General features: G+C 39.7%; 2 protein-coding genes across 11 annotated transcripts in view; one reads left to right on the forward strand and one right to left on the reverse strand.

The window, feature by feature from the left end:
• Positions 1-26,391, forward strand: part of MCF2L2 (MCF.2 cell line derived transforming sequence-like 2) — a 272,578-nt gene that overhangs the window by 152,243 nt on the left and 93,944 nt on the right. For all 8 annotated transcript variants that reach the window (XR_010664264.1, XM_065943474.1, XM_065943477.1 and 5 more), the window contains exon 15: positions 7,510-7,595. Coding sequence is in view for 7 of the 8 variants with exons in the window: in XM_065943474.1 (XP_065799546.1) it covers positions 7,510-7,595 (86 nt within the window). In the remaining variant the exon portion in view is untranslated. The remainder of the gene's footprint in view (positions 1-7,509; positions 7,596-26,391) is intronic.
• B3GNT5 (UDP-GlcNAc:betaGal beta-1,3-N-acetylglucosaminyltransferase 5) overlaps positions 1-26,391 on the reverse strand; it is an 80,344-nt gene that overhangs the window by 51,093 nt on the left and 2,860 nt on the right. For 2 of the 3 annotated variants that reach the window (XM_065943480.1, XM_065943481.1), the window contains exon 2: positions 7,645-14,701. The exons of the other annotated variant lie outside the window; for it this stretch is intronic. In XM_065943480.1, coding sequence (XP_065799552.1) covers positions 13,256-14,401 — 1,146 coding nt within the window. In that variant the 5' untranslated portion in view covers positions 14,402-14,701 and the 3' untranslated portion in view covers positions 7,645-13,255. Of the gene's footprint in view, positions 1-7,644; positions 14,702-26,391 lie in introns of those variants that run through there. 3 annotated transcript variants of the gene reach the window in all.

Below are 26,391 nucleotides of genomic sequence, written 5' to 3' on the forward strand. Positions count from 1 at the left end.
AGCATCATCTTTTAGGATTTGAAATAGCTCAACTGGAATTCCATCACTTCCACTAGCTTTGTTCGTAGTGATGCTTCCTAAGGCCCACTTGACTTTGCGTTCCTGGATGTCTGGCTTTAGGTGAGTGATCACACCATCATGACTATCTGGGTCGTGAAGATCTTTTTTGTACAGTTCTTCTATGTATTCTTGCCATCTCTTCTTAATATCTTCTGCTTCTGTTAGGTCCATAACATTTCTGTCCTTTATTGAGCCCATTTTTGCATGAAATGTTCCCTTGGTATCTCTAATTTTCTTGAAGAGATCTCCAGTCTTTCCCATTCTGTTGTTTTTCTCTATTTCTTTGCACTGATCACTGAGGAAGGCTTTCTTATCTCTCCTTGCTATTCTTTGGAATAGAGCACTCAGGAGGAGCAATAGAAAGTGAGGACTTCTGCAGGCTGAGTCCAGCATTTGTGACCTCATAAATCTGTAATAGCAACTCACACGCTGTCTGTTGGCTGAGCTAACTCTGCCCCAGAGCCCACATTCCTCCCCACACCAGCAAGAGTCAGCCAGTTGACCCTGAGGTTATGTAGAAATTATTTGTGAACTAGGTTAAAGCACTTTTGTAAATCTAATAAAGCATTTTTCAAACTTGTGATTTTATTTGTCCTGACCCAGGGATCAGGGATTTTATTTATTTGACCCAAGGATCGAACCTGGGTCTCCTGTATTGAAGGCAGATTCTTTACCGAGTCACCAAGGAAGCCCAAGTAAAATTTACAGACATGTAAAAATTGTTACACTAACATTTATGCTTTGAAGTTAAAATCACATGAAATCAAACAGCCTGAGAAAATTTAGGATGTATGGGCAACTTCCTTTCAATGTTCTTGGCTTACTTATTTCCTTTACATTTTCTTGGTTGGGGAATGGCAGAAAGGTATCTTGTGACATATTCCTTACTTTCTGATATTTTTAACAGAACTACAGACCTGCCTATCATTGGTAAAACAATGTTTGCAGTTTTTTAAGAAGACATTTCCTTCCATAATCAAATATTATAAGTAATGTTTAGATATTAGTCCAACCTATAAAAGCCAATTTAACCAGTAAGAACAGTGAACTAATTACTAACAATTCTAGCTGGGAAATTCAAGATCTTAGATAAAAATTCAAGAGACCCTAGAAAAACTTTGTAAAGTTTGCATCTGGGACCCATTTCCTTATCTCTCTCGAGTTGTTTCCTCTTCCCACAAAGCTTCTGGACCACTAATGCCCATCTCCTCAAGCTTGCTCTTCCCCTCCAAAGGGCTTCCATCTATAAAATGTCCTAAAGCCTTGCTCTTCTGCCTCCTCTCTTCTCCCCTACCTCTTGGAAGCTTCCTCCCAACGCAGCTGATCTGGATCAGAGGTGAGAGAAATCTGAAGGAGCTAGTTCACAGTAATGCATGGCAGAGTGACTGGCAGTCCCTTAACCCTTCTGCAAATACTTGCCATCTTTTAAAAGGGACTGACTGCCCCTTTTATCCAAAGGAATATTTAGGCTGTGGCTTCTTCAGTGAAGTGTAGGAAAAAGTGTGCTGGAAAAAGTTCTGGGAGAGGGAGCAAATAGGATGAATCAGCTGGCTAGGGATTCCTTGAAGGATAGATTGTCTAAGTGGTTCCTGTTAAAAAATCCTTCCTATTCTCCACATTAGAACCCACTGAACCTCAATAATCAGCAGGGTGGGGTTTCCCCTTTCCTGGTAGTTCCAGCAATGGAGAGGGGAGGCTATTTCCTCCCAAGCTGATATTTTTCACTCTGACAAACACAGTGTCTTTAAGGTCACCCTAGACTGAGGCTGGAGGTTTCCTTTCCTTTCCTTCCTGCTCTCCTCTTCTAAGCCATGCCAATCTATTTTATTTACAGGTTCTTACTCTCTATACCTCTTTTGCTTTCTTGGGTTTTCATTATTAATTTACAATGCCAGAAGAGGCTTAACCTTAAACACTTTTGTAATGATCACTCTTCTTACTTTAAATAAATAGGGTTTAAATAAATAGGGACCCTGCTGGTTCAGTGGCTAAGACTCTATGCTCCCACTACAGGGGGCCCAGGTTCGATCCCTGGTCATGGAACTAGATCCTGCATGCTGCAACTAAGATCCAGTACAGCTAAGTAAATAGATAAATAAATATTTTTAATAAAAATAAATAATGAAGAGGGTGGTTCAGCTCCTTATCTGCCTTCCATTTTCTCTCTCAGAATTAGGTCTAGCAGCTTTCCTTTTTAAGAAATGTGATAATATAATAAACCATACTTTTAAATTACCAGATACCATCTCTTTAAAAGAGTTGGCGATGAAGTTGCTCTCCGAGCATTCCTAAAATCATAAAGAGAAATCAGTTAATTTCAGGGGAAAACTAATTTGATTCTGTTTCACATGTTGCTGTCTCTTTTGGGGTGGGGGGAATTTGTTAATAATCAATTGAAAATTAGCTCTTGATAATCTTTATAATGTAAGTTTTAAAAAGATTCTTCAGAGAAATTGAGATAAGAAATTTTTTAAAACAAAATTCATTTAGGTTTGGCACTTAGCCTATTTTTTTTCAAGTTTTGAAAATATGTCTTTCTTCAAAATATAGGGGAGAGAAAACAATCAGATTCTATGTTGAGTAGATATAGGAAGTCATAATTAAAGGTAATTCAGGAAAACTGCATGTGGGTTGGTGTCACTTTGAAACCAGGGAGAGGCTAAGGTACCGGGAGTGATGCAGGGCCTGGAGCAGCTACCAGCTTGCCTGCATTAATGAACACACAGGAGGAGGGAGTTCCCCACCTGACTGGCCTCCCAAAGGAGTAGTTTATGGGTTGGTTCCCTTTTACAGCACCAGTTGACTGAGAAAATCCCTTCTGTGGGATGCCCTGGGGTATTTCCAAGTCAAGAATGACTGAAGGAAAACAGGATATGATTTCACAAGAAACTTGTTCTGCTTTCAAATCACCTCATTTTATAATTCATTCAGTGAGGCTTATAAGGAAATCCTAACAGAGAAATAAAGCAGCAATTGGTGGGTTGGTCTGTGGTCAGTTTTCTTGGCTCATTATTTGAATCAAAGGACCAATATTTGGAAACAAGCAAGCATTTATTTGTATATGTTCTCCTCCTCATAGACCTTTTAGGAATCTTAATTCAAAAGTTTCCCAAAAGTACTCTAGCTGTAGGTTGGCTTTCATCTCAAAATTGGAAGCAATAGCACCTATGTTGTTATTTTATATTATAAACAGAGGAACATTTAATTGCCAAATTACTCACCTCCCTTATTTTCAGTTCAGTTCAGTTCAGTTGCTCAGTCGTGTCCGACTCTTTGCGATCCCATGAATCGCAGCACACCAGGCCTCCCTGTCCATCACCAACTCCCGGAGTTTACTCAAACTCACGTCCATCAAGTTGGTGATGCCATCCAGTCATCTCATCCTCTGTCGTCCCCTTCCCCTCCTGCCCCCAATCCCTCCCAGCATCAGGGTCTTTTCCAATGAGTCAACTCTTTGCATCAGGTGGCCAAAGTATTGGAGTTTCAACTTCAGCATCATTCCTTCCAATGAACACCCAGGACTGATCTCCTTTAAGAAGGACTGGTTGGATCGCCTTGCAGTTCAAGGGACTCTCAAGAGTCTTCTCCAACACCACAGTTCCCTTATTTTACACAGAAGAAAATGGATACTCAGGAAGATTAAGTGACATGGCCAACATCTCCCAGCTAGTAACAAATGTGGGGGCTCTATTATACATGAGCAGGTAGCAACTGCCCAGCAATTACTGAAGATCAGCATGCTGAGTGCATTACATAATTGCCTATTGTAATCTCCACCCAGGAAATATTAAAGAACCAACCATAAATGCCATTTATTAAGCTTTTCCTTTGTGCTAAGTATTTTAATGTTTGCCAACAAAGGTCCATATAGTCAAAACTATGGTTTTTTCAGTAGTCATGTATGGATGTGAGAGTTGGACCATGAAGAAAGCTGAGCACTAAAGAACTGATGCTTTTGAATTGTGCTGGAGAAAACTCTTGAGAATCCCTTGGACAGCAAGGAGATCAAATCAGTCAATCCTAAAGGAAATCAACCCTGAATATTCATTGGAAAGACTGATGCTAAAGTTGAAGCTCCAATACTTTGGCTATAAAGAACTAAATCATTGGAAAAGACCCGGATGCTGGGAAAGATCGAAGGCAGGAGGAGAAGGGGATGACAGAGGATGAGATGGTTGGATGGTATCATCAACCCAATGGACATGAGTTTGGGCAAACTCCAGGAGATAGTGAAGGACAGGGAAGCCTGGCCTGCTGCCGTCCATGGGGTCACAGAGTTGGACCCGACTGAGCGACTGAACGACAATCACAAAAACCTTCTGACGTAGATGTTATTACACCTATTTTACTCATAGAGAAGTACGGTGCTACCCAAGGCCACTTTAAAAAAAAACGTAAGCCAGGGATTCCCACCCAGATTTACCTCTCATACCTCGGTTTGTATGTTTTTCACTCAGTTTTCACTCTTTAAGAAATTTTCAAAGTATACGTCACAGTGTAACAGTGAACTCAGGTGGGTTTACTAGCATTTATAAATAAATAAATAAATAAATAGAGTGCAATGGGATAGAATTTAAAATAGAATGTATCCAATCACAAAATCACACAAACATTTTTCAGTTACATGTACATCTGTTGTCTGTTTTTTCCAATGCCACCAAACAATTAACTCAGTTCCACACAGTCTACCTGGAGATAGCATCAGATTCCAAACAATGAGGACTCAGCCTTATTAAGACTGCTCCCAAGCCCCTTCAGAGGCCAATGGCAAACTCGAGTTGTCACCTGTGCTTCTGAGAAACCGGCTAGGTGCTTCCTAAAAGTACCTCATTAACATAACCTCATAACCAAGTGTGGTTGAAAGGGACTTGTTATAAATATCAAGACACTCTTAACAAAGGAAATTTTAGGAGCTCTGTGCCAGAAATAGGATGAAAACCAAATATCAATTTCTCAACTATAAATCACAATATATATGTGTGTTAATATGTAAACATTTCTCCTGTGGACTGTGGTTGGATTTTGAAAGCCACTGCACCAAAGCTAATCCATCTAAACCTTAGCAAAACACTGGTATACAGTGCAGTTAGCTGCAGGCTCTCATTAAAAGAGTCCCCAGATCTGCTGTGGGTCCTTCCCATATATCCTCAAAAACATGGGTGTTGTATTCCATCAACCTTGATTGACAGAGGACTCTCCTTCCACCCTGACACCAACTGTCTGACATGTGGCCATAAGAACATAGGTTGATACAACCAAGTCCATACCCAACCATTTCAGCAAGCCTGTGAAGTCCTCTCATACGTGACAGTCTGTAAATTAGAGGGGCATTATCATTCTGTATAAAAGATGACAAATTTCACACCTGCACCTTGAACCAATGTTATTTTTCCATCACTATAATAGGCTGTCATGAAATAAGTGACTCTATAACCCACCATACTAACAACAGATCACTAGAGTTAGAAAGAGTACAGTTTATTTCACAAGCATAAGTGAGTTTTATAGTGAGAGGCAGTTTTGTTAATAATGATAGCTACTGTTTCTGAAGGTATTGCACATTGTGGATTCAAAGGTGAATAAGGCTGGAGCTCAAAGTCTAGTGGTGTTTTTATCGTGGTAACATCACAGAGGAGGAACTAGAAAGAGATGCAGTGTAACATTAACTGCCATGGTAATTTGCTCAACATTATGTAGAAAATGTGAAGAAAGACCTTTGATAGTGTGGTGAAAATACCTAGATTGGTTTGAATCCAAGGACTGGTATTTACTTCTGTATATGATTGAAGTGAAAGATAAATCCTAGTCTCTGGTCAAATATATGTAATAGAGGGAACTAAAAATTTAGATTCTCATTGAAATGATATCCTATATTAAAAGAAAAAAAAAAAGAAACTGAATGGAAGATTGTTCTTATATTTTAGAGCTAAATTAGCAAAGCTAGTATCTTAAATCCTTTATTTGTTAGCCTGCTTTCTGGATATACCAGGTTTGGGAAGATATCTATAAAAGGATAGAAAATCCTTGGTTTTCTTTCATACACTGAACATTTTTAAATTGCTGTTTCTGTAGTCTGCATTGTGGATAATAAAACAACCTTAAGTTGACTGCGCTCTGCTAATTCAGGTAGAGGATTCTCTTGCATTGTGTACATCTTTCTGAGCAGCCTGTCACTCTGACCTATTCTGCAAGTTCATCTGAGACTGGGCAAAGCTCATCCTTCAACTTTTAGCTCAAATTACAAGGAATCCTTAGGTTTATTCATTAAATTTCCCTTAACGATACTTTTGCAAGAGGGCCCCTTCTAAACCTTTTCTCTCTTTTGTGACAGTGTCAAATAACTCATTTAAATAGAACCTAGCAGGCAGGAAGAATTCAAATGCTGGTTAATTATTTACTTGCTCATTATTTGGTTAATACCTTTATTATAATACTCCCATCGCTATCAGTATGATACACAACTTCACGTCCTTGTTAAAATATTTTCTTGAAAGTAAATTGAGTAGGGGTCTTGTCTCTTCTTGAGAATTAAATGTCCAGTGTTATTCTGAAAAAGATCTGCAACCCTATGTGGCAGATAGTGCTATTACCAGAAGGGGGACCACCACCCCCACCTTACAGGGCCCAAGAGTGGGCTCTAACACTCGGAAATGAATTGTCCGAGGAGACACACGTACTTACAGAGCAAGGGAGTTTTTTGGGAAGGCACTTGAGTGGAGAGTAGCAGGGGAAGCAAATCCAGGTTTGGCAGATATGGCAGGGAAACCTGCCACATGGCTCTCAGGTTTTATGGTAATGGGGTTACCTTTCTAGGTTGTCTCTGGCCAGTCATCTTGCTTAGCCCATATTTGGTCTGACTCAAGGTCCTTCCTGGTGGCACAACCATTTCTCAGCCAAGATGTATCCCAGCATAAGGGTTTCTGGGAGGTTGGCAGGACATATTGTGGATTGGCACCTCCTCCTTCCTTTTGGCCCCTCTCATATTCTCTCGAAAGCAGCACTTTGTTCCTTACAGGACCTTCCTGTTGTTAGACAGCTCATGCAAGTGGTTATTATTGTGCCTGGCCACGGCAGGCAGTTGCATGGGGTCCATGTTCTAGGGGGGGGAAATCAAGAGATTCAGTGAATTTGCCCAAGGTCTTAGAGGTAGCTCACAGTGAAGCAGAGCTTCTAACTACCAGCTGGCTTTACCAGCTGCATTGGTGACCACTCTGTACTGCCCAAGGAGGCAGTGTGATGGAACGGGCTTGTGATTACCAGCCTGTGAAAAGTGGACCCCAGACTTATCTTCTCTCTGCCTTTAGCTCTCTTTCTAAGCTTGAGCAGGTCACAACTTCTCCAGACCTTGATTTCTAACCAAAGAAAGAGAAGACATTTGGGAATAGAAAAATAAAGGTAAGAGCCCTCCTCCCCAAATAGATGATCATACCAAAATTTCTTTCACTTTAGAATGCAGAAATACTTGAAAGCAGTCATGATGCGGAGAACCCTGAGCCAGAGCAGAGTGACAGTTCCAAAAATCTTTCTCCCAGCAGGTAAGATTGCACATCCCTTTGTAGAAGTAATTTTAACCCTTTAGAGGGGTGAGTGTGGCAGGGGGAGGAAGGTGGGATATACTCGCTTTTAGATCTCATAACTAATCTTTCCTAGAAAAATTCACATATATTCTGTATACTAACTAACCTTCATTATTTACCCGTGAACAAAATTCATGAACTTCATTAAAAGTAATAAGCAGGAGCTGAAAAATGGCATCTTCAAAGGCTTTTTAAAGACACTGGATTAACAAGAAAATTGTAAATGAAAAGCTATTGCTAATATGAATTATTGATATTAAACCATTTAAAGGATACAGGTTCCCCAGAGACACAATTTATACAAATGTAATGCTATTTGGGGGGCTTCCCTAGTGACTCAGTGGCAAAGAATCTGCCTTGCAGTGCAGGAGATGCAGGTTTTATTCCTGGGTCAGGAAGATCCCCCAGAGAAGGAAATAGCTATCTACTCCAGTATTCTTTCCTGGAAAATGTCATGGACAGAGAAGCCTGGCACAATACAGTCTAGGGGTATTGATTGTATTGACACAAGAGTTGACACAATTCAATGACTAGACAGCAGCACAGATGCTATTTTTGGCCTACAGAAAGGTGTCTGCATGCATATGAATGCTCTCTTGATCAGAAAGCCTAAATATTATGGCAGTTAAGACCAAAAGAATGAGATGGTTGGATGGCATCACCGACTCTATGGACATGAGTTTGAGTAAGCTCCAGGAGTTGGTGATGGACAGGGAAGCCTGGTTTGCTGCAGTCCATGGGGTCTCAAAGAGTTGGACACGACCGAACAACTGAACTGAAGACCAAAAGCATAAGAGGAAACTCACTTTTTAAAAAATCTTTGTACTCAGAATTCTCACCATTACCTCTAATCTAGCATTTGTCATGTTTTTTTACCCACACCATTTGACTTATTAAATTCCTTTATGAGTTGCTTTTATCCCCCAGAGTCTATCATGTTTAGCTCTTAGCAGTCCTCCATAAACATACTTGTAATGAAATGAACAAACATCTTTTGGAACTTGCCTCTTGATTAAAGCTAATATTAGTTTAATTAGACTACTTGCTATTCTTTCCCTTTAAAGTGTATTCACGGAAACATGTGGGCTCTTAGTGGTTGAAATAAACCTTTGAGTTATAGTAAAAAGTGCAATTCAGCATATATGAAAGTGTATTACATTGGGTTGTGTCTGAGATGAACCACTTGGCAATGCATTCTGTTGTTTTCCTTAATTGACAGTATATCATTGGGGACTTCTCTATTACTACAACCATACTTACTTTTATAATTGTAGTTTGTCTTATAGTGAATGCTTTAAGTTAATTGGTGAATTATTATATTATAGTAGTGGTTTAGTCACTAAGTCATGTCCAACTCTTTGCCACCCCACGAACTGTAGCCCCCCAGGCTTCCCTATCCATGGGATTCTCCAGGCTAGAATATTGGAGTGGGTTCCCATTTCCTTCTCCAGGGGATCTTTCCAACCCAGGGATTGAACCTGGGTTTCCTGCATTTCAGGGAGCTTCTTTACTGACTGTGCCACAAAGCAATGATTAAATCATACTTCTAATGAGAAATACAAATAGGAAATGTTACAGCATTTAATTTAACAAAACTATCTAAGATTCTTACAAAAGAACTTTGAGAAAAGGCCAAATTAGCTAGTGGACTGAGCAGGAGATAGGAGAAACTGTGAGATTACTCATTTTGTTCTCCCAGAAGCTTTGAATAAATACTATAAGATCATACCTTTGCTGTAACAATTTAAGATATATTTTCTTTTTTACTTTTGATTTTATACTTTTTGAGTTTTTATGTATAACTAATACAAACTTGTTGGGCTACAGTTGGATAGGTATAATATGCTTGGCATATAGTAAGCATTCAGATTTTGTTGAATAAATTATAAACTTTTAAGTAGTACAGGTAAAATGTTATAACAGTGTCCATTAAGGGTTCTGAATAATTAATCTCTTTTCACATTTGGACCCCTTGCCAGAATACTTTACTTTATTACATTTGGCAAAAGTAATGATTTTAAACATTATGTGATAATACTGGGCATAGTCCCTACCTTCAGAACTTATATTTTAGCTAGGGAAAAAACACATGAAATGATTCCTAGGTAGCACAATAATATATGTGATTCAGTAATACTTTACAGGGAGGGGAGGAGATGCTTAATGGAAGAGCAGAATTGGGGTTGTAGATATAAGATTTCAACAGCTTCAGGAGAAAGTGTTCCTGAAAAGGGAAACCAGTTTATGCAAGGTAAGGTTGGTCATGAACGAAATTTGTGATGGATAATGGTGGCTACAAGGAGTGAAGGAGGAAGAGAAGATTAGATAAAACCTTGAAAACCAGGTAGAAGAGATTGGATTTGATGCTGGAGGCAGTAAGGAGCCTTTGAGTTCTGGAGCAAAGTAACATCATAATGAAAGCTGAGGCTAGTCCCACTGCAGAATGCAGTCACTGCAGGGAAAACACTGTTAAGGAGACATCTAACATTTCTCTCATTATTACAGAAGAACGAATAACCCTGTATATCAGTAGTTCTCTGTTCTGATTCTCATTGTAGCTGTGGTATTCAATTAAAGTCCCCAACACAGGTCAACTCAACTCTTCCAAATAATTATCATTTTAGTCCCAACTACAAACACCCCAGCCATGCCTCACAAGTAAAAAGTTCTACTGCAACCAAATAATTCAGGTGCTTCCGAGTTTTAAAAATATATATTGAATCACACCATCTAGTATGCTAAAGAATCAAGAAAGAATCAGGTGAAAAGCAGATGAGCACATACTATGCACAAATCTACTGAAATACCAAACAGTGCAGAGCAGGCCTAAGAACATTCCTAATGTAAAGAGACTAGGGCTAAATTTGAATCAACATTTGGCTAGTTAATGATACCAAATAAAAGGAAAATGGTGTCTTAAGGCACTATGGCTATAGTTCTTATTTCATCTTTTCCTGAACAGTCTATTAGGAGAGAAGACTTCCCCCACTTAGACATTCCAGAAGAAACCTTTCAACAAACAAAAGAAGTACTTTAGATGACTCCACAATGAAGAGAACACAGCAATCCTCTATCCTGGGCACAGCAGCAAGTCTGAACAGGAAATAGGATTAAGATCACGTATTACAGGCCTCTCTGACATTAAACAGAACCAGTTGATGACATAAACAAATAGTGTTCACCCAGGAGTTTAAAAGCCTTTGTGAAAATACACATCTGTTGACAATTTTCAAGTTGTTTATTGGAAATCATAGATTTATTTTTAAAAACCCTCTAATTATTTTGCCATATAAAAGCAAAATTCAAATAATATAAATAACGTTTTGGTATAAAATTAATAATAAGGAAAATAGATGCAAGCCAACCAAGAGGTAAAAGGTTTTTAGCAATAATACTGTATATAACCATCAATTGACCATCCAGGCTGAAAGTTTATTTTCCCTTTATTGATGACTTTAAAAGATAGCCTTGCACTGGAGCACCAGAAAGTTTTTTTCCTTCCTTTTTAAAAGGTTGGAATCCTTTATTTACAATTATTCTTCTCAGTACTTTAAGTCTGATGAAGGAAGTATCTAGCAATTTCCTTAGTAAAAAAAGGAAGTGCCTTCATATCTCCTCTAAATTTAAATGTTTCATTCTATGTTAAGGAAAAATAAAAGATGAACACAATTGAAGGGAACTCTTTCACAAATAAATAACTTTCACAAAAGTACTGATGTAAACAAGACCATTTTGATGGGCAGAGACACTGATGTTCTCAACCAATAGCAAATTTAAACAGTTACAGGGCATATATATGACCAAAGGGCAAATGGTATTAAAGGATTGACTAATAAAAATTAATTACAAACCTGCTTTGTCAAAATGCGCTTTTGTTCTCTACAGTTTTTAAAATTGGTCAGAAAATTTAAATTGTAATGATCGAAAAACCCTGAACCTACTCTGAAAGTAACTACAAACTAGAATGTTTGACACCGTAGTTTTGACATGAGTCAAAAATGCTAAATTATCTGAACAATCAATGTAAACAAGCTTCGATTTTCAAAATAGAAAAAATTAACAAAAAGTTTCTGTAAACAATGAAAAGCTACCTGCAACAAATTATATATATATTTGTATATATATCATCATCATCCAGTTATGTATACTGAGAATTCTTTTTTAGTTTTTTTGTGTTTCAGATGTCATCATTTCAAGTGATACATCTTAGTTTTCCCTAACACACACCTCCGGCAGACAAAGGGTTTATAATCAGTTTAACTGCTTTTGCTGAAGTCACTATTTTGCCTTTCATATAATCCCCCTAACAATAGACCTCACCTAGTTCTTTCTGCAGTGAGGGGAGGTTGTTTGCATCATAGCCACATTTTCATCCTGCCATGTAAAATAAATCTAACTTCCACTATTGGATCTCAGCCACATCTCTTTTATTACAAGGAACATACAGCCTTACAAATGTTTTAAACTTCATTCAGGTAACTTTCCTATCACTTTCATTCTGAAATATTTAGAAGTTGAATATCACCTCTGATAGTCATTTTGATGAAAGAATAGACTTTTTTAGCTACTACAGTTTGGATAGTTTTAAAAGCTAAACTCAAAACCAACTGGTTTATGAGACACTGTTGGAGACGGGTGGGCTGATTTTAGTAATTAATACAATTTAGACATTAAAACTTTTATAAATTATAGAGAAAAGAGTCTCATAATGTTCTATCTTTCTTTTTGAATTCTTCTCCATATTATATTCCTTTATGTAAACTACATTCAAATAGCTGCCTTAAAAACAGACTGGTACTGAATACTTTAAAACCAGTTGAAATTTCATTAAATTATTGATAAAATCAACTTATTTGAATTAACAATGATTTATCTCTAGCAAAGGACCCTCTGAGTAAGATGCTGTCCATGTTTTGTGTCATTGTCTAATAATAATAAAAAAAAACCATAATAAAGTACTAGTTAGGGCAGAGCTAGTGACTTCTCAAATTTCACATTAAACTTTGAAAAAATACATAAATATATTTAAATGACTCCAATACTGTCTGGGTAAAACAGCTACATGAATGTGACAGTAAATAATTTGGCAGATTATAAAGAAATTGTGTATCTTCTCCTAAGTATCCTCTGAAGAAGAGGAAACTTTCTTTGACCAGGTTCATGTACTTTCTTCCATGCCAGTCCTCCCTTGCCCCTACCAACTCCATCAAGTGCTCTTTAATAAGTACCTGGTCCAACAACATATCCATTTCTTTGAAATGTTATGCTATACATTTACTTGGTATTTTCCAAAAGCAGTTATCCTAACACCTAGGCACCTTAATAACTTTTCTACTCCTCTGATATACTCATGGTACTGAGAACTTGAAATTCCCTTTAGTTTTGTTTTCATATGAACCTTGTCTAAATCTAAATTCCTTGAAATGAATTTAGGCAATGAAGTAGGTAAGTTATATTGAAGGGCTTCTAGAATCAAAGAAACATTCTGATAGACTGGGCTTTCAAAATATTCCTTTGTTCTTCATATTCATTTCACTTATGGTATAGATAAACATTTAAAAGTTTTTTTATCCAGGTTTGGCTCAGTGACAGTGATAACATACAACATTCAAGTACTATTAGGCAAAGGCAGCCCGACAGGGATATGTATCCACGTAGGTCAGTTTGCAAAGGAGGACTACCTTAATTATTCTGCAGTACATCTGACCAAAGAAACCTTTTGAAATTGTTTTTACTTTTGGGTCTGTGGCATCCCTCCAGAGGTCCTGAAGGTCTTCTACATGCCCATGAGATGTCATCATTTTTTCATAGATGCAAGGATGATAAGGAGTTTTACCTTCCCCGGAAAAAAACACATGGTATTGTGGTACGATCCCTATTTTATTGGCACAGAGGCCCATGAACACATCGTCTATGTAAAGGCTAGAGTTAAGTGTCTGTGATGCCTCATAGACTTTGGCAGCCACATCACCAGAGATCACGTAGGCGGCTCCAGCGGTATAGTCAGGGTAAGCTGGCCACTGGTACATTTCATAAGAAACATAGTATTTGCTGCGTTTGTCTCTAACGGGAGGGGCACCACGGTGAACACGACCAATCCAAAAGTCTTGAACACCAATTTGTTCTAAACTTTGAAGGTATTCAATAAGATTTGGCATATGAATAAATATGTCATCATCAGCAGTCATGAGGAATTTGGCATGTGGACAAAAGCGATTTGCCCAACTAAACTGGAGAAGAAATTTAAGAGTAAGATTATAGAAAGAATCAGCAAAGTCTTGCTGAATTATATCCTTGTACATCTGATCTTCCCAAACCAGTCTTCTCTGAAGTCTTTCTCTTGTCAGTGGGTCAGAAGGAGTTCCTAAGACAAACAGAGTTTTGATGTTGGCATTAAGTTGAGAGCAAACATACTTCTCATTGCCCCATGTATTCCTAATGGCAGAACGGCGATTGTAATTTTCAGGCGCAGTCTTTACAAACAGTAAGAGTAGGACATCTTGTGCTTGACACTTATCCTCATGGTTAATCAAGTACTGGTAACGAGAAACCCCCTCCTCTCTGCGCTTAAGAGACAGGCTGTCATTCACAAAATTGTAGCTATTTATGAGGTATCTGTAAGAGTAGGACTTCATATGGCTCACGATGTGATTATCGATCGATATCCAGAAGAACATCAGGCTTAGTACAAAACAAGTGGCAAATAACTGAATAAACTGCCATTTTTTTACTCTCCTGCCACTAACAAACATTCTGACGTCCATCCAGGTCTGTTTTTATTTAGGGTCAGTTTTAGATGAGTGCTTGCTTCTTCAAAACCATAGGACTGTGTATTCTGTAGTACAGATGTCCATGTTGGTCATTAAAAATGTAAAAGGAGCTCCTTATTTCATAAAATATTTTCTTTTAATACCATTTTTTTCGGAGACCGCAAAAGAACGGAACACACCGCAGAATGACGCTGGCACATCAGAATGCTCCCACTCTGACATCCTTCATTAAGTTCAAGGATTGGCCTTATGCAGCTATTCTGTGTAGTCCTTTTTGTGAAAGTTAAGTGCAACCTATTAGAGTCGGGAAGAGAAAAAAATTACAAGTGAATAGGTTACTGAATTACCAGAAAGAAACAAACTACTCTTAATTCCTTAAAAACAATATGTAACCCGACTGATCTGGACAAAATGTGATGGGGTAGCTGGTGTTGAGTAGATGCATACAGCTGTTTATTTTTTCAGGGGAATCCAAGGAAAGGGAAAGAACCACCCTCTACCTTCTCATTCAGAATACAAAGACCCTTTTCTCTTCTCAAGCCTAGGAAGAAAACCTCCAAAATGTCTGTCATCTTACATACCTAAAGTTCAAGTTTCTTAAATGGGTATGTCCATGAATATATTGACTTGGAATATAGTCACAATGAAAGCAGCTATTATAATTCAAGGACTAATACTCAATGAAACAAAAGTTCATTATAGTAAAAATACATTAAAGCTTGTCCCAGACAAGGCAGAAATAGGAGTAATATATTTTTTTCAAACCAAGTTTCATAATCAAGAGGTTGAGATATGCTTCTCAAAAGCATAGTCCCAACTCTCTAACCAAAGTGGCTTTTCTGTACAGTCATCTTGTTTCTGTTCTCTTCCATTTGGAAACTCCACAGGCACCTCGAATTTAACATGTTCAAAACCAGCTGCACACACTGAGAGCACCAGGCAGTGCCCGTCTAGCCTGGGTGCTGGGGCCTCTCACACCCAGCTGTGTTTCCCGTCCCCCAAGGTAACTCTACACGAGGGTGATAACTGCATGCAGAAAGCCCAAGGAGGACAGGAGATCAGAACCAAGCCTTAGTGATAATTCAGAGATCAGCACAGGTAAACTTTTATCCCCAAGGGTATAGATTTTTAAATTGCTAGCACCACTTAGGAAGCCGCAAAAGCTTTAAAAAAAAAAAAAAGAAAAGGAAAAGGAAAAGCATAATAGAGAATGGCAGAGTGCACTGAAAGTAGTTAAGTATCATTTTGTGAAATTTTAAGTTTTGTGTGCAAATAGCTTCGGGGTAGTAAAGTAAAATGCATTTCTGTTGTAAGGTAAAATGTTAAAAACTGAGGAATACTGCTGTGAGGGCTAGATCAATATTGGTAATTTGCCCTTTGGTTTGGGTGGTCCTGGCGGACTTGAATGAATGCTCTAGGGTAGGATGAAAGAACTCTTAAGCGTCCCTTGGACTGAAAGGAGATCAAACCAGTCAATCCTAAAGGAAATCAACCCTGAAAATTCACTGGAAGGACTGATGCTGAAGCTGAAGCTCCAATACTGATGCTGAAGGACTGAAGCTAAAGCTCCAAAAATCCCCCTGATGCGAAAAGCCGACTCCTTGGAAAAGACTGATGCTGGGAAAGATGGAAGGTAGGAGGAGAAGGGAATGACAGAGGACAAGATGGTTGAGTGGCATCACCAATTCAATGGACATGAGTTTGAGCAAACTCCGGGAGATAGTGAAGGACAGGGAAGCCTAGCGGGTTGCAGAAGGTAGGAGGAGAAGGGGACGACAGAGGACAAGATGGTTGAATGGCATCACCAATTCAATGGACATGAGTTTGAGCAAACTCTGGGAGATAGTGAAGGACAGGGAAGCCTAGCGGGTTGCAAACAGTCAGACATACCTGAGTGACTGAACAATAACAAGGGTGAGAGATGGCAAGAAACATCTGTTTCTGATGGTGGCATGTCTGCTTACACTTTGCAAAATCGCTTTTATTGGGGAGGTGGAGTGGGGGAGAGGCACTTCCTCTCAGTCTAAACTGTGCTCACTTCAATAAGGCCCACCTCTGAAGGCCCAACCCCTCTGCCTCTTCCACAATACACACAGAAGGAACTGGAGGCGTCATGCTAAGTAACAGAGAATCTCTAAAGGCAGATTTCAAGACAGCTTAAGTGTTTAAGAATTCTAAGAAGAATCTCAATTGAAACTAATTTGCTGTTTCTATTCCAAGAGATCCCGCTGCTGTTGCTGCTAAGTCACTTCATTCATGTCCAACTCTGTGTGACCCCATAGACGGCAGCCCACCAGGCTCCCCCAGTCCCATAGATTCTCCAGGCAAGAACACTGGAGTGGGTTGCCATTTCCTTCTCCAATTCACGAAAGTGAAAAGTGAAAGTGAAGTCACTAGGTCGTGTCCGACTCTCTTCGACCCCATGGACTGTAGCCAACCAGGCTCCTCTGTCCGTGGGATTTTCCAGGCAAGAGTACTGGAGTGGGTTGCCATTTCCTTCTCTCAAGAGATTCCGGGAAGGAAACAAAAAGGAGAGTAACCTTTGGAACCACAGGCAAAACTAGCTTCCCATTTCTGAACAGCTGCACTCACTATGTTCCCAGGGCAGCTTTGCTCTGCACCTATTCACAGTTGTCTACAAGCCAGAGTTTCTTGCTAGACAATCAGCCCACCCGCCCAACTCTGCCAGCACCCACTTGCACCCTGGACTCAGAGAGGCCCTAGTCTCTCTCCCATGAATGGGTCTATTGCTCATCTGGATGGAGTGTTGCTGCTATAGCAACTCTATCACTATCTATCACCAAACAGCCAGCCCATAACATTTGTTTTGTCCCCTTCCACCCCACCACATATATATTTCCCTCATTGTCCTATACTTCAACTGTTCCCAATTGGCCTCTAAGAGTCACAACAGCTTTCTGAAAAATGACAAAGAACTTAGTCATGAAGCCAACAACCCACACTACTTCTTAAGGCTTAGCACAGTGTGTGAAGTTCTAAGACACAGTTTCTCCACCCACAGCTGCTTAAACTGTTGGAGCCACTGTTTACATCAGTCACAACCAAATCTTCCTGATGAGATGATGTGAGTGTTGATGTGATGAGGGGAAGATCTGGGAATTCATAGAACCCAGGTTCTCTAATAACAAAAGAACACCCCCACTCCTCCAAAGTGAACTTAGGTATTAGGACGGCCTTTTCCAACCAAAAGCAAAAGTACCTCCATGATCTAAATTCATCTGTTAAAACTAAACAACGTTGTCCCAACCCTGGTGTTGCTGATGGATACCATTTACAGGCAATCAAGGCTCACCCTTCTGGGTTTACACTGTCCATAAAGCTTCTCTAAGGCACATCTTCTAGCTTCTGTATTCACAGTGCTAGGCTGGGGGCTACAGTGAAGCCCACAGGCCTGCCTGACCTAGAGAAAGAAAATGCTGGACCTCACAGGAAACAAAGTGATCCCAATAATGAATGTGAGCTCAGCAACCATCCACAACAGAATGCTGTGGGTGCAGCTTCCTTTGTGCCCACACTGCAGCTGGGTGACCAATCAACTGCCGAAACCAGGGCTACCCGGTTTGGGGCCAGGTTTATTGTATAACCTCAGGCACCCCTCACTGCACTCTGCTTTAGTGACTCAATCTGCAAACTGAGGGCAAAGATCAAAGTATTGTTACTGAAGGAATACAAAAATTACAGATGATTTCAGAGCCTGCTGAAAATAGGAAACAGGGAAGGCTCTATGAGAGAACAGAACAAAGAGCTGCTTAGGGGAAAATATGCAAATATTTGGACTATAACTTGAGTTTGCTTCTTCTATCTGGATTGAGAGGAAGGTATAGATATCCTCAGTTTTCTCTTTCCTAAAAGAAGTAGTCAGAAGAATAAGAAGTTGAGTGAATAAGAAGTTGAGTAGGAATATCAGAAAAGAATGTGGCAGACCTCACCCCAAATACTTTTTAGTCTGGAAGCTATGCCCCTCAACCACTCAAAAATATTTCTTCACAAGAGAGCTCTTTAAACTTCTCTGATTAAAAACAGAAAACAAAACAATTAATGCATCTAGAGGCTACAGGTTTCCCAAAATGAACCCTGACTTTTTTCTACTTCACTCCTGCTGTCAACTCATTTCTTTGTTGAGTTTACTTTTGTAATCCTAAAATATTATGCAGAACCTGCTACAAATTTTGAAGTTTTAATTAAGATGATGAGGTTGGCATTTTAATTTCAAGTTAAACAACCTCAGTGTTCAATGTTTCAGTTAATCCTGCAAGTGTGTGAATGTTTGCTATAGAAATACACCAGGCATGGTGGCAGTCATGAGGTAGTATTTTCTGGTCTCTGCTCTGAAAGCACCAACAATCTAGTTGAGACAAGACTCACAGCATGCATGTGGAAACACAGTTCCCCTGGACAACAACAGGCATGTCACAGTAAGGTTCACTCTGTATGTCAGCACCAATCTGGGTCATACCTGCTCTGGGCACAATAGGAGTGTCCCCAGGAGTAGAAATCAGTGACAGCTGATTTCAAGCTGATCACAAGGGCCTAGGATGATCAGGATTTATGTGGTTGCAGAAGGACAAGGAAGCAGTTTCAGGCAACAAAGGAAAGAAATACAATATGGCAAATATTTGAGAAACAGGCATGTATTAATGTTTGAAAGCAGGGAGGTTGGGGTGTACTTATGGAGAACCTTGAAAATAAGGCAGAGAAGACAGTGAGTGCCCAGGGCAGCAAGTTCTTTTTGTTTTTAGTGATAACTCCCTTGTTAATATTTATTAAGCTTTATGCAGAAATCTGGCAGTGGTACAAAGGATGGATGCAGGATGCCTAGAGATCAGACTCTGGGTTATATCAGGACCTTGTACTGAAGCAGGCAGGCTTCGCTGGTGGCTCAGCCTGTAAAGATTCCACCTGAAGTGCAGGAGACTGGGGTTCAATCCCTGGGTTGGGAAGATCCCCTGGAGAAGAGAATGGCTACCCAGTTCAGTATTCTTGCCTGGAGAATCCCATGGACAGAGGAGCCTGGTGGGCTACAGTGCATGAGGTCACAAAAGAATTGGACATGACTGAGCAACAGAGCACACACATACTGAAGCAAAATGAGGTAAAAAGGGTCTAGTCTAGGATGGCGGAGGGAGGGAGGGGAGGAAGGGATATAGACAACTTCTCAACTCTGTGGGAGAAGGTGAGGGTGGGATGAGAATAGCATTGAAACATGTACATTATCATATGTGAAACAGATCGCCAGTCCAGGTTCGATGCATGAGACAGGGTACTCAGGGCTGGTGCACTGGGATGACCCAGAGGGATGGGATGAGGAGGGAGGTGGGAGGGGGGCTCAGGATCGGGAACACATGTACACCCATGGCTGATTGATGTCAATGTATGGCAAAAATCACTATAATATTGTAAAGTAATTAGCCTTCAATTTAAAAAAGGAAAAAAAAAGCCTCAGTGGCAGGTGATGAGTGACCTGGGACAGGGAGTAAAGAGAGGAGAGAAATCTAGGTTCAAGCATTACTAACAGAGGAAGGAAAACTGGTTTCCTGAGTCAGGAATGAGGTGGGAACATGTTTGCTTTTAAGCTGTGTTGATGGAGATGTTAAGAGAGACAGCAAGTAGGGAAGTCCAGCAGGTAATCTGAGCCTGGGAGCAGACAGCACTGAAGTCCAGTGGGTGCCCTGAGTTATAAAGACAATGGCGGCCATGAACACGGGTGAACTCTCAAGGAAGCAGAACTGAGCAAAGGCCTGGAGGAACAGTCAACTCAGGGGAAGGAGAAAATGCAGGAGTCAAAAAAAAGAGAAACTATTTTAAAGGGCTGGTTCATCAGAAAGTTAAGATGGGGTAACAAAGGTCAAGGGAAACCTTGGAAGGCAGGACAGACAAGGCCTGTCATGGAGCTCAAGTGGCAAGACAGACCTGGAGCAAACAGTGAGAGCTGTGCTGGGAGCCTGGGGGGCTCTCAAGCTTGGGTGTGGGTGGGGTTGGGGAAGGCATCTTCCAGGAAAAGCAGCAGCACTAAATCTAGACCAGAGTAATGTTAACTAGAGAAAGCCAGTGGGTTTGAATTAAAAAAACATCTATTTGTTTTTTGTTTCTAATTAAGAAACATCTATTTGTTTCTTAACCACTATTTTAGACCACCATTGTAATACATTAACAACATCCAATCTTAGCGAAACTGTATTTCTACATCTTACCTAGAAGACATGTGACGCTCAGAAGTCCAAGGAGCCCTTGTTTTATGGTGTAGATGTTTGTTCACACTCCCGCCCACACACTGAAGACAACTTACCAGCAGGAAAAGTCATTTATGTGGCTTCATTTAGAACTGCATTATTCTGAAATTTCAAATTCTAGTCTACTCCCTCTTCAACCACAACCTCTAAGCATTCATCTGGAATCCTCCGCCCACCTAACACCTCTGGCCCATCCAGCCGTCTCTTTTCTTTTCTTCTACCCACCTCCCTGTCTCAGATGCAGGGTCAGCTGGCACCTTTGCCCTCTTATCCCTGGTTCCTGTCCTTCCACCCCAGCAACCCCAGACCTTGGGTCATTCCCGTATTCCCTATAATTCCTGCCAGGCTCCTGGAGAAACAAAACACACCAGACAGACAGTACCGCCACAACTGCTTGGTGCTGTGTGAACGTCCTCCACCTGTTTTGGACCTTCTCCCTCTCCCAGGCTCTTCACTAGCCATGCTGAATCTTCCCCCGTCTTCCTAGGATGAGAGGAAGTGTCGTGCTCACTCTTAGCTGACAACTTCCCTTCCTACCTCATAGAGAAAGTAAAAGACATCACACAATTGTCACCGTCTCGTCCCATCTGTGCTTCCTCTTCAGGAATTCCCCATGCTGGGCAGCCCGCTCCGTTCCCTCTATACAGCACACTGACCACTGTCAGGGGCCAGGCTAGGGAGAGGCAAGTGAAGCACTCATTTGGGGCACAAAATTTAAAAGTGATAAAAATATGACTATAAACTAATGCTGCTCCTCCAGCAAGTCACAGTTTTTTTTTGTTTTTTTTTTTTAAGCCTCACTACTTGATACTTTTAAGCTTAAGTTTTCATGACTTAAAGTCCCATGTGAGACACAACTTTTGGTTCCTTTCCAGACATAACTCAAAGGAAAGAAAGGTAACATTTTCTCTCTCATCTTTATGTTACATTTTGTTTTACATTCCAAGTACTTTTTTCCCTGGCTTGCTCTGATCATTTATTCCCTATTAAACATAGCTAGTATAAATCCTCAGGAACCAAACTGCCATGTTAAAGAAATCAGGTATAAAAAACCCTGAATTTACCAGAAAGGCTATGATTTGATCTTCATAGATTTTTTTCTTAGTAAAATAGGATTTGGTCCTAAGAAACACAACTGGTTACTGTTTAGCACTAATTCTGTTTCTATTTGCTCAATAAGAAAGGTGGCAACCTGAAATGTGAATGTACAACTCACATTTTAAGTGGGAAAAGTGAGATATTGTCTCAATTATATTTTATTCTTTAATCAAAGTTAAGTGTCTTCAATATAAGGCTACAAAAAAAGGACACATTCCATGCAACAGCTATCTTTAAGTGTTTTTGTGACTGTGACTAGCTATGAAACTTAAGCTCAAGCTCTGGGCAAAGATTAAAAGCCATGTGGAATTGTTATTCCTCCACAAAGAATACATTTTAGAGTTAATTCTTGATCCATTGTTAGTCTGAAGACTTTAAATTCCAGCTCTGCAAGCATGGATCTGGAACAGTGGGAAAAGTTGGTTATAAAACGTATAGTGTAAATCTAGCAAATTGCTCTCCACTTACATAAACTATGCTGTATGTTTCTTTATAAGTTAAACATGGTTGTTGATTTCTGTTTGCTGGTTGTGGGAAAACTAAAAATAGGAAAATACAAAATGAACAAACAAGTAAAGACAGGCTCCAAGTAAAGATAAGCACTAAGGAAACTGGTGACAGAGGGATTATAGAGTATTATCATATTTCAGAGGAATTATATTAAAGGTTGCTAACATTTCCCAGTAACCAGTTTGATTATACAGAATTTGAAGCAAACAAAAGAGCTGAAATATAAAAAGGGTCTCGGAGAGCTCATGCACTAACTTTTCTAAGCTGGTGTTCATTCCGTGTTCATTTCTGTGTTCATTCTTGAGGCATACTGGTTGGGTTGATAGGGTTGCCAGTTCTTATAAATGTAATTTTTGTCAGTTTTGTTCTTGCCTACTTAAGGAGCAAACTTCTCCTTACGCCTCGTGTAGCAACAGTTGCTAACATGGTGTGTTTACTCTGCACCCGGAGCTTTATGTAGACAGTAGCTCTCTCAAGTCTCACAACAACCTGTGAGGGAGAAGTTATCTTCCCCTTTTTCAGAAGAAGAAACGGAGGCCTGGAGACATGGTGTTAACCCGGTAGCCTCCATAAATTCCAGACCCTGTGGCAGCTCAGAAGCAGCTGATCCTTTACAGCCCTGTCCCTGAGTTCCTGACCTGCTCTTGCTGTACTCCTAGTGTGATGGGAGGACAGAGAAGCTGGTGGGGCAGAACCAAGAGAACCAACCCTAGAAGGGAAAAGATTTGCTTCCCTGTCTGAAGTTGGGAGTCATTTATGTTTTGCTACCACCTGCATTTCACCTGAGAACGTGTTTTCATTTTCTCTGTAACATAGCCTTTTCCCAACCTTCTATCTCGTTTCCCTCCTTCCTTTCCTTGATCCCAGTAGCACCAGACAACAGGCAAAAGTGACAGTTTGAGTCACTTTGGGTACAAAAAGTCTCTCCTGCACATGGAAGATTGGGGTATTTAAGGGAGGAGATTCAAAGTGGTATGTGTGTGCTAATAAGTCACTTCAGTCATGTCTGACTTTGTGCGACCCTGTGGACCACAGCCTACCAGGATCCTCTGCCCATAGGATTCTCCAGGCAAGAATACTGGAATGGGTTGCCGTGCCCTCTTCCAGGGGATCTTCGCAACCCAGGGATCGAACCCACATCTCTTACATCTCCTGCATTGGCAGGCTGGTTCTTTACCACTAGGGCCACCTGGAAAGCCCTCAAAGTGGTAGAAGGAAGTAAGCAAAAAAGTAAGGAGGGAAGAAATAAGGAAGTAAGAAGACAGTAAAATGCACATGACTCAGAGAGGATGTTTTAAGCAAGTATTCAATGAAGAAGTATTGGATGAAATGAAAGGAGAGGATTCATACACAGCTGAGGTTAAATTATGATATGAAAAATAGTGATTTCAAAATATGGTGACAATATAACCTGATATAAGCCTGCTATATAAGCTATACACTTTGGCCTGTTATCCAGTGGCAACATATGTCCTGTTCTGAATGCAACATTTGATTGTGGGTTCAGAATACAAAAAATAAATAATGGTGTAAAACATAAGATACACACACACACACACACACATATCACATTTCCATCTCAGCTGATCAGCATTTATTACAATAAGTAAATTACCATTTAAACACCTGCTCTGTCCTAGACATTATGCTGTACAGCCCTGAAGTAGGTAATACCTACATTTAAGTCATTCAACAAGTATTAAATTATCACATACTGTGTGGTAGGCCACAGGCAGGATGCTGAGAGGGCTTCAGAGATGTTTCCAGGGTAGATCCACTAACAGAGTGAAAAAAAATGTTCCAGTGCAACCTGGAATCTGGCGGCGGGGGGCGGGGGGGGGGGGCAGGCAGGGGGGCATGCAAGAGAATAGAAAAATCAAGTGTGAAGGTGAACAAAAATAATTTCTATCCTAGTGCTCCCATTTACTAGTCACATGAGCTTGACTTGTCTTTAAACCTTGTACCAACAGTGTTTTCTGAGGATCATTTTAGATGATCTACTGATAAAATGTGGTACAGATCAAGTGTTCGATATATGTTAATTTCCTTTCTCTAGAAATTGTTCATGCCTCTTTACCATGATGGTTTAGTTAATAGATGGCTGATATTCTTTAAGGGTTATTTTCCTTTCAAAGTGATGAGCTGTACTCTTAATATTCTATTCAAAAACTTTTATTAGATATGAGTTTTTCTAAGTTCTGATCTGATTGTTAATGGCTATTAAGATGTCTCAAACACTATTGTGACTGAAAACAAAGGTATCATTCCTAATTGAACATGGTCTTCCATTATCCTTGACAGGAAAGAACAATATGGTTCCCACAAGCACTTAAGAACACACTTCAAATGACACAGTCAAAAGATTGTAAGGTCCTGTAAAATATAGAGAAGGAAACCTGAGTCAACTTTTTAACTTACTTTTCTTAGACCACAATAAAAAAGTTGTTGAAAGAGTTGTAGAAAAGGAATAAAAGAGATAAAATATGAAATTTCAGGGAATCTAAAGCTGTGTAATAGTACCCTGAACTTGGAATTTAGGGAGCTTATTGCCTTCAGACTTAGAGGAACATTCCTTTCTGTTTAAAAAAAAAAAGTTGACTTCTAGTGTTATAATCTTCACTATGGAAGATAAATCTTAAAAATAAGTTACTGGTCAAAGCCAGTCTCTGAATTTCTAGCATTCAAATGTAAAGAAATCACTTTTGCTTTTTCAGAGTTTACATCTCACCTGATTAAGTTTTTTATCTTTAAACATGAATTCTTCTATCTCTTTTATATATGCAGACTAAAAAAAACCATTCTAGATTTACACTGTTCTGGCTGAATCTTTGCTGGCAGAAATTCTGTATCTAATGGCAGAGCTCTTATAGTAATTTGCTGTTCCCAAACTTCTGGAACATAGAATCAATGTATAGTTCTCCTCACAAGATTATTCAACAATGGAATAAAATAATGGCTATGGAAGTATTCCCCCAAAAAAGTATAATGTGCCATAAAATGCAAAGCTAAAATTTATTCAGTTGAGTATATACAATGTTCCAAATATACAAGGATACCTTTTGTTACTTTTAAGAGAAAATTTCCTTCTGAATTGCTCCCAGTTTCTTTTTACCACATCCTATGTTCTGATATGTAGATTATAGTCCAATTGGTTCTCAGAAAGAACTCTACCTTGACAATTTGAAAGTCACTGAGAGCAATGATTCTAGCCAAAGTGACCCATTTAAAAAGATGACCCATTTCAAAACCCATGAGTTATTATTCAAGCTGTTCTATATTTGAGAATTAGAAAGTTATTTCCTTTTCTTACAGTCTCATTTCTTACATTCCCTTTTATAAAAGGGAAATTTGATCTCTATTTTAATGAAATATATAAGTTGACATTTTCCCTTGCTAAAGCCTGCACTTTATTTTGAAAATTCTTCTCCACCTTCTGATGATTTGTGTTTGTGCATGTGTATGTGTGTGGTCAGAACATTTAGTGCAGTATCATCTATGCTTCCTAATCATCCCTCACTTCTCATTCCTCAGAAACAGCCTCTCTGAGCTGCAGCTTGAACTCTCCCTGTCATGACACTCATTCCCATCTTCAGGTGTTACAGAGAGCCCCTGGCGATGGAGGTTCGTCAGACTGAGACACCCTCATCTTCAGAGGGGCTCAGTAAACACTCATGGAAAGTGTCTGTGGGAGAGGAGATGGGAGAGAGAGAGAAAGTGGAAGAGGGGAGAATCATTTATGTATTTAATGGAAACATATCAGATATTGAATTTATTGATATCAGATATTGAATTTATTGTTTTTAAAAGAAAAAGAGTTGACTCCAAAAAGCAGCCCCACCCCTGCACAGTGACAAGATGTAAAATCTACTGTAAGTTTCTTATGAGAAAGTTATAAACCTCAGGTGCTTATAACCAGTCCCCCTTTCAGAAAGTTCAGGACAGGATCTTTTCAGCACCACCGCTTAATGCAACTATCTTCAATCTTCCTTTTCTGGGTCAGTTTCAGCTTCTCACATCCTTCTCCCTGCCCCCATAGGGACCAGGCAAAGTTTCCCAAAATAAAGGCACAGAGGAACAAATCCAGTTCTAACGTATGTGCTTTCATTAGAGAATTACCCTAAATAC

Source organism: Muntiacus reevesi, chromosome 8, assembly GCF_963930625.1.
Source record: "Muntiacus reevesi chromosome 8, mMunRee1.1, whole genome shotgun sequence".
Classification (NCBI taxonomy): Eukaryota; Metazoa; Chordata; class Mammalia; order Artiodactyla; family Cervidae; genus Muntiacus; species Muntiacus reevesi.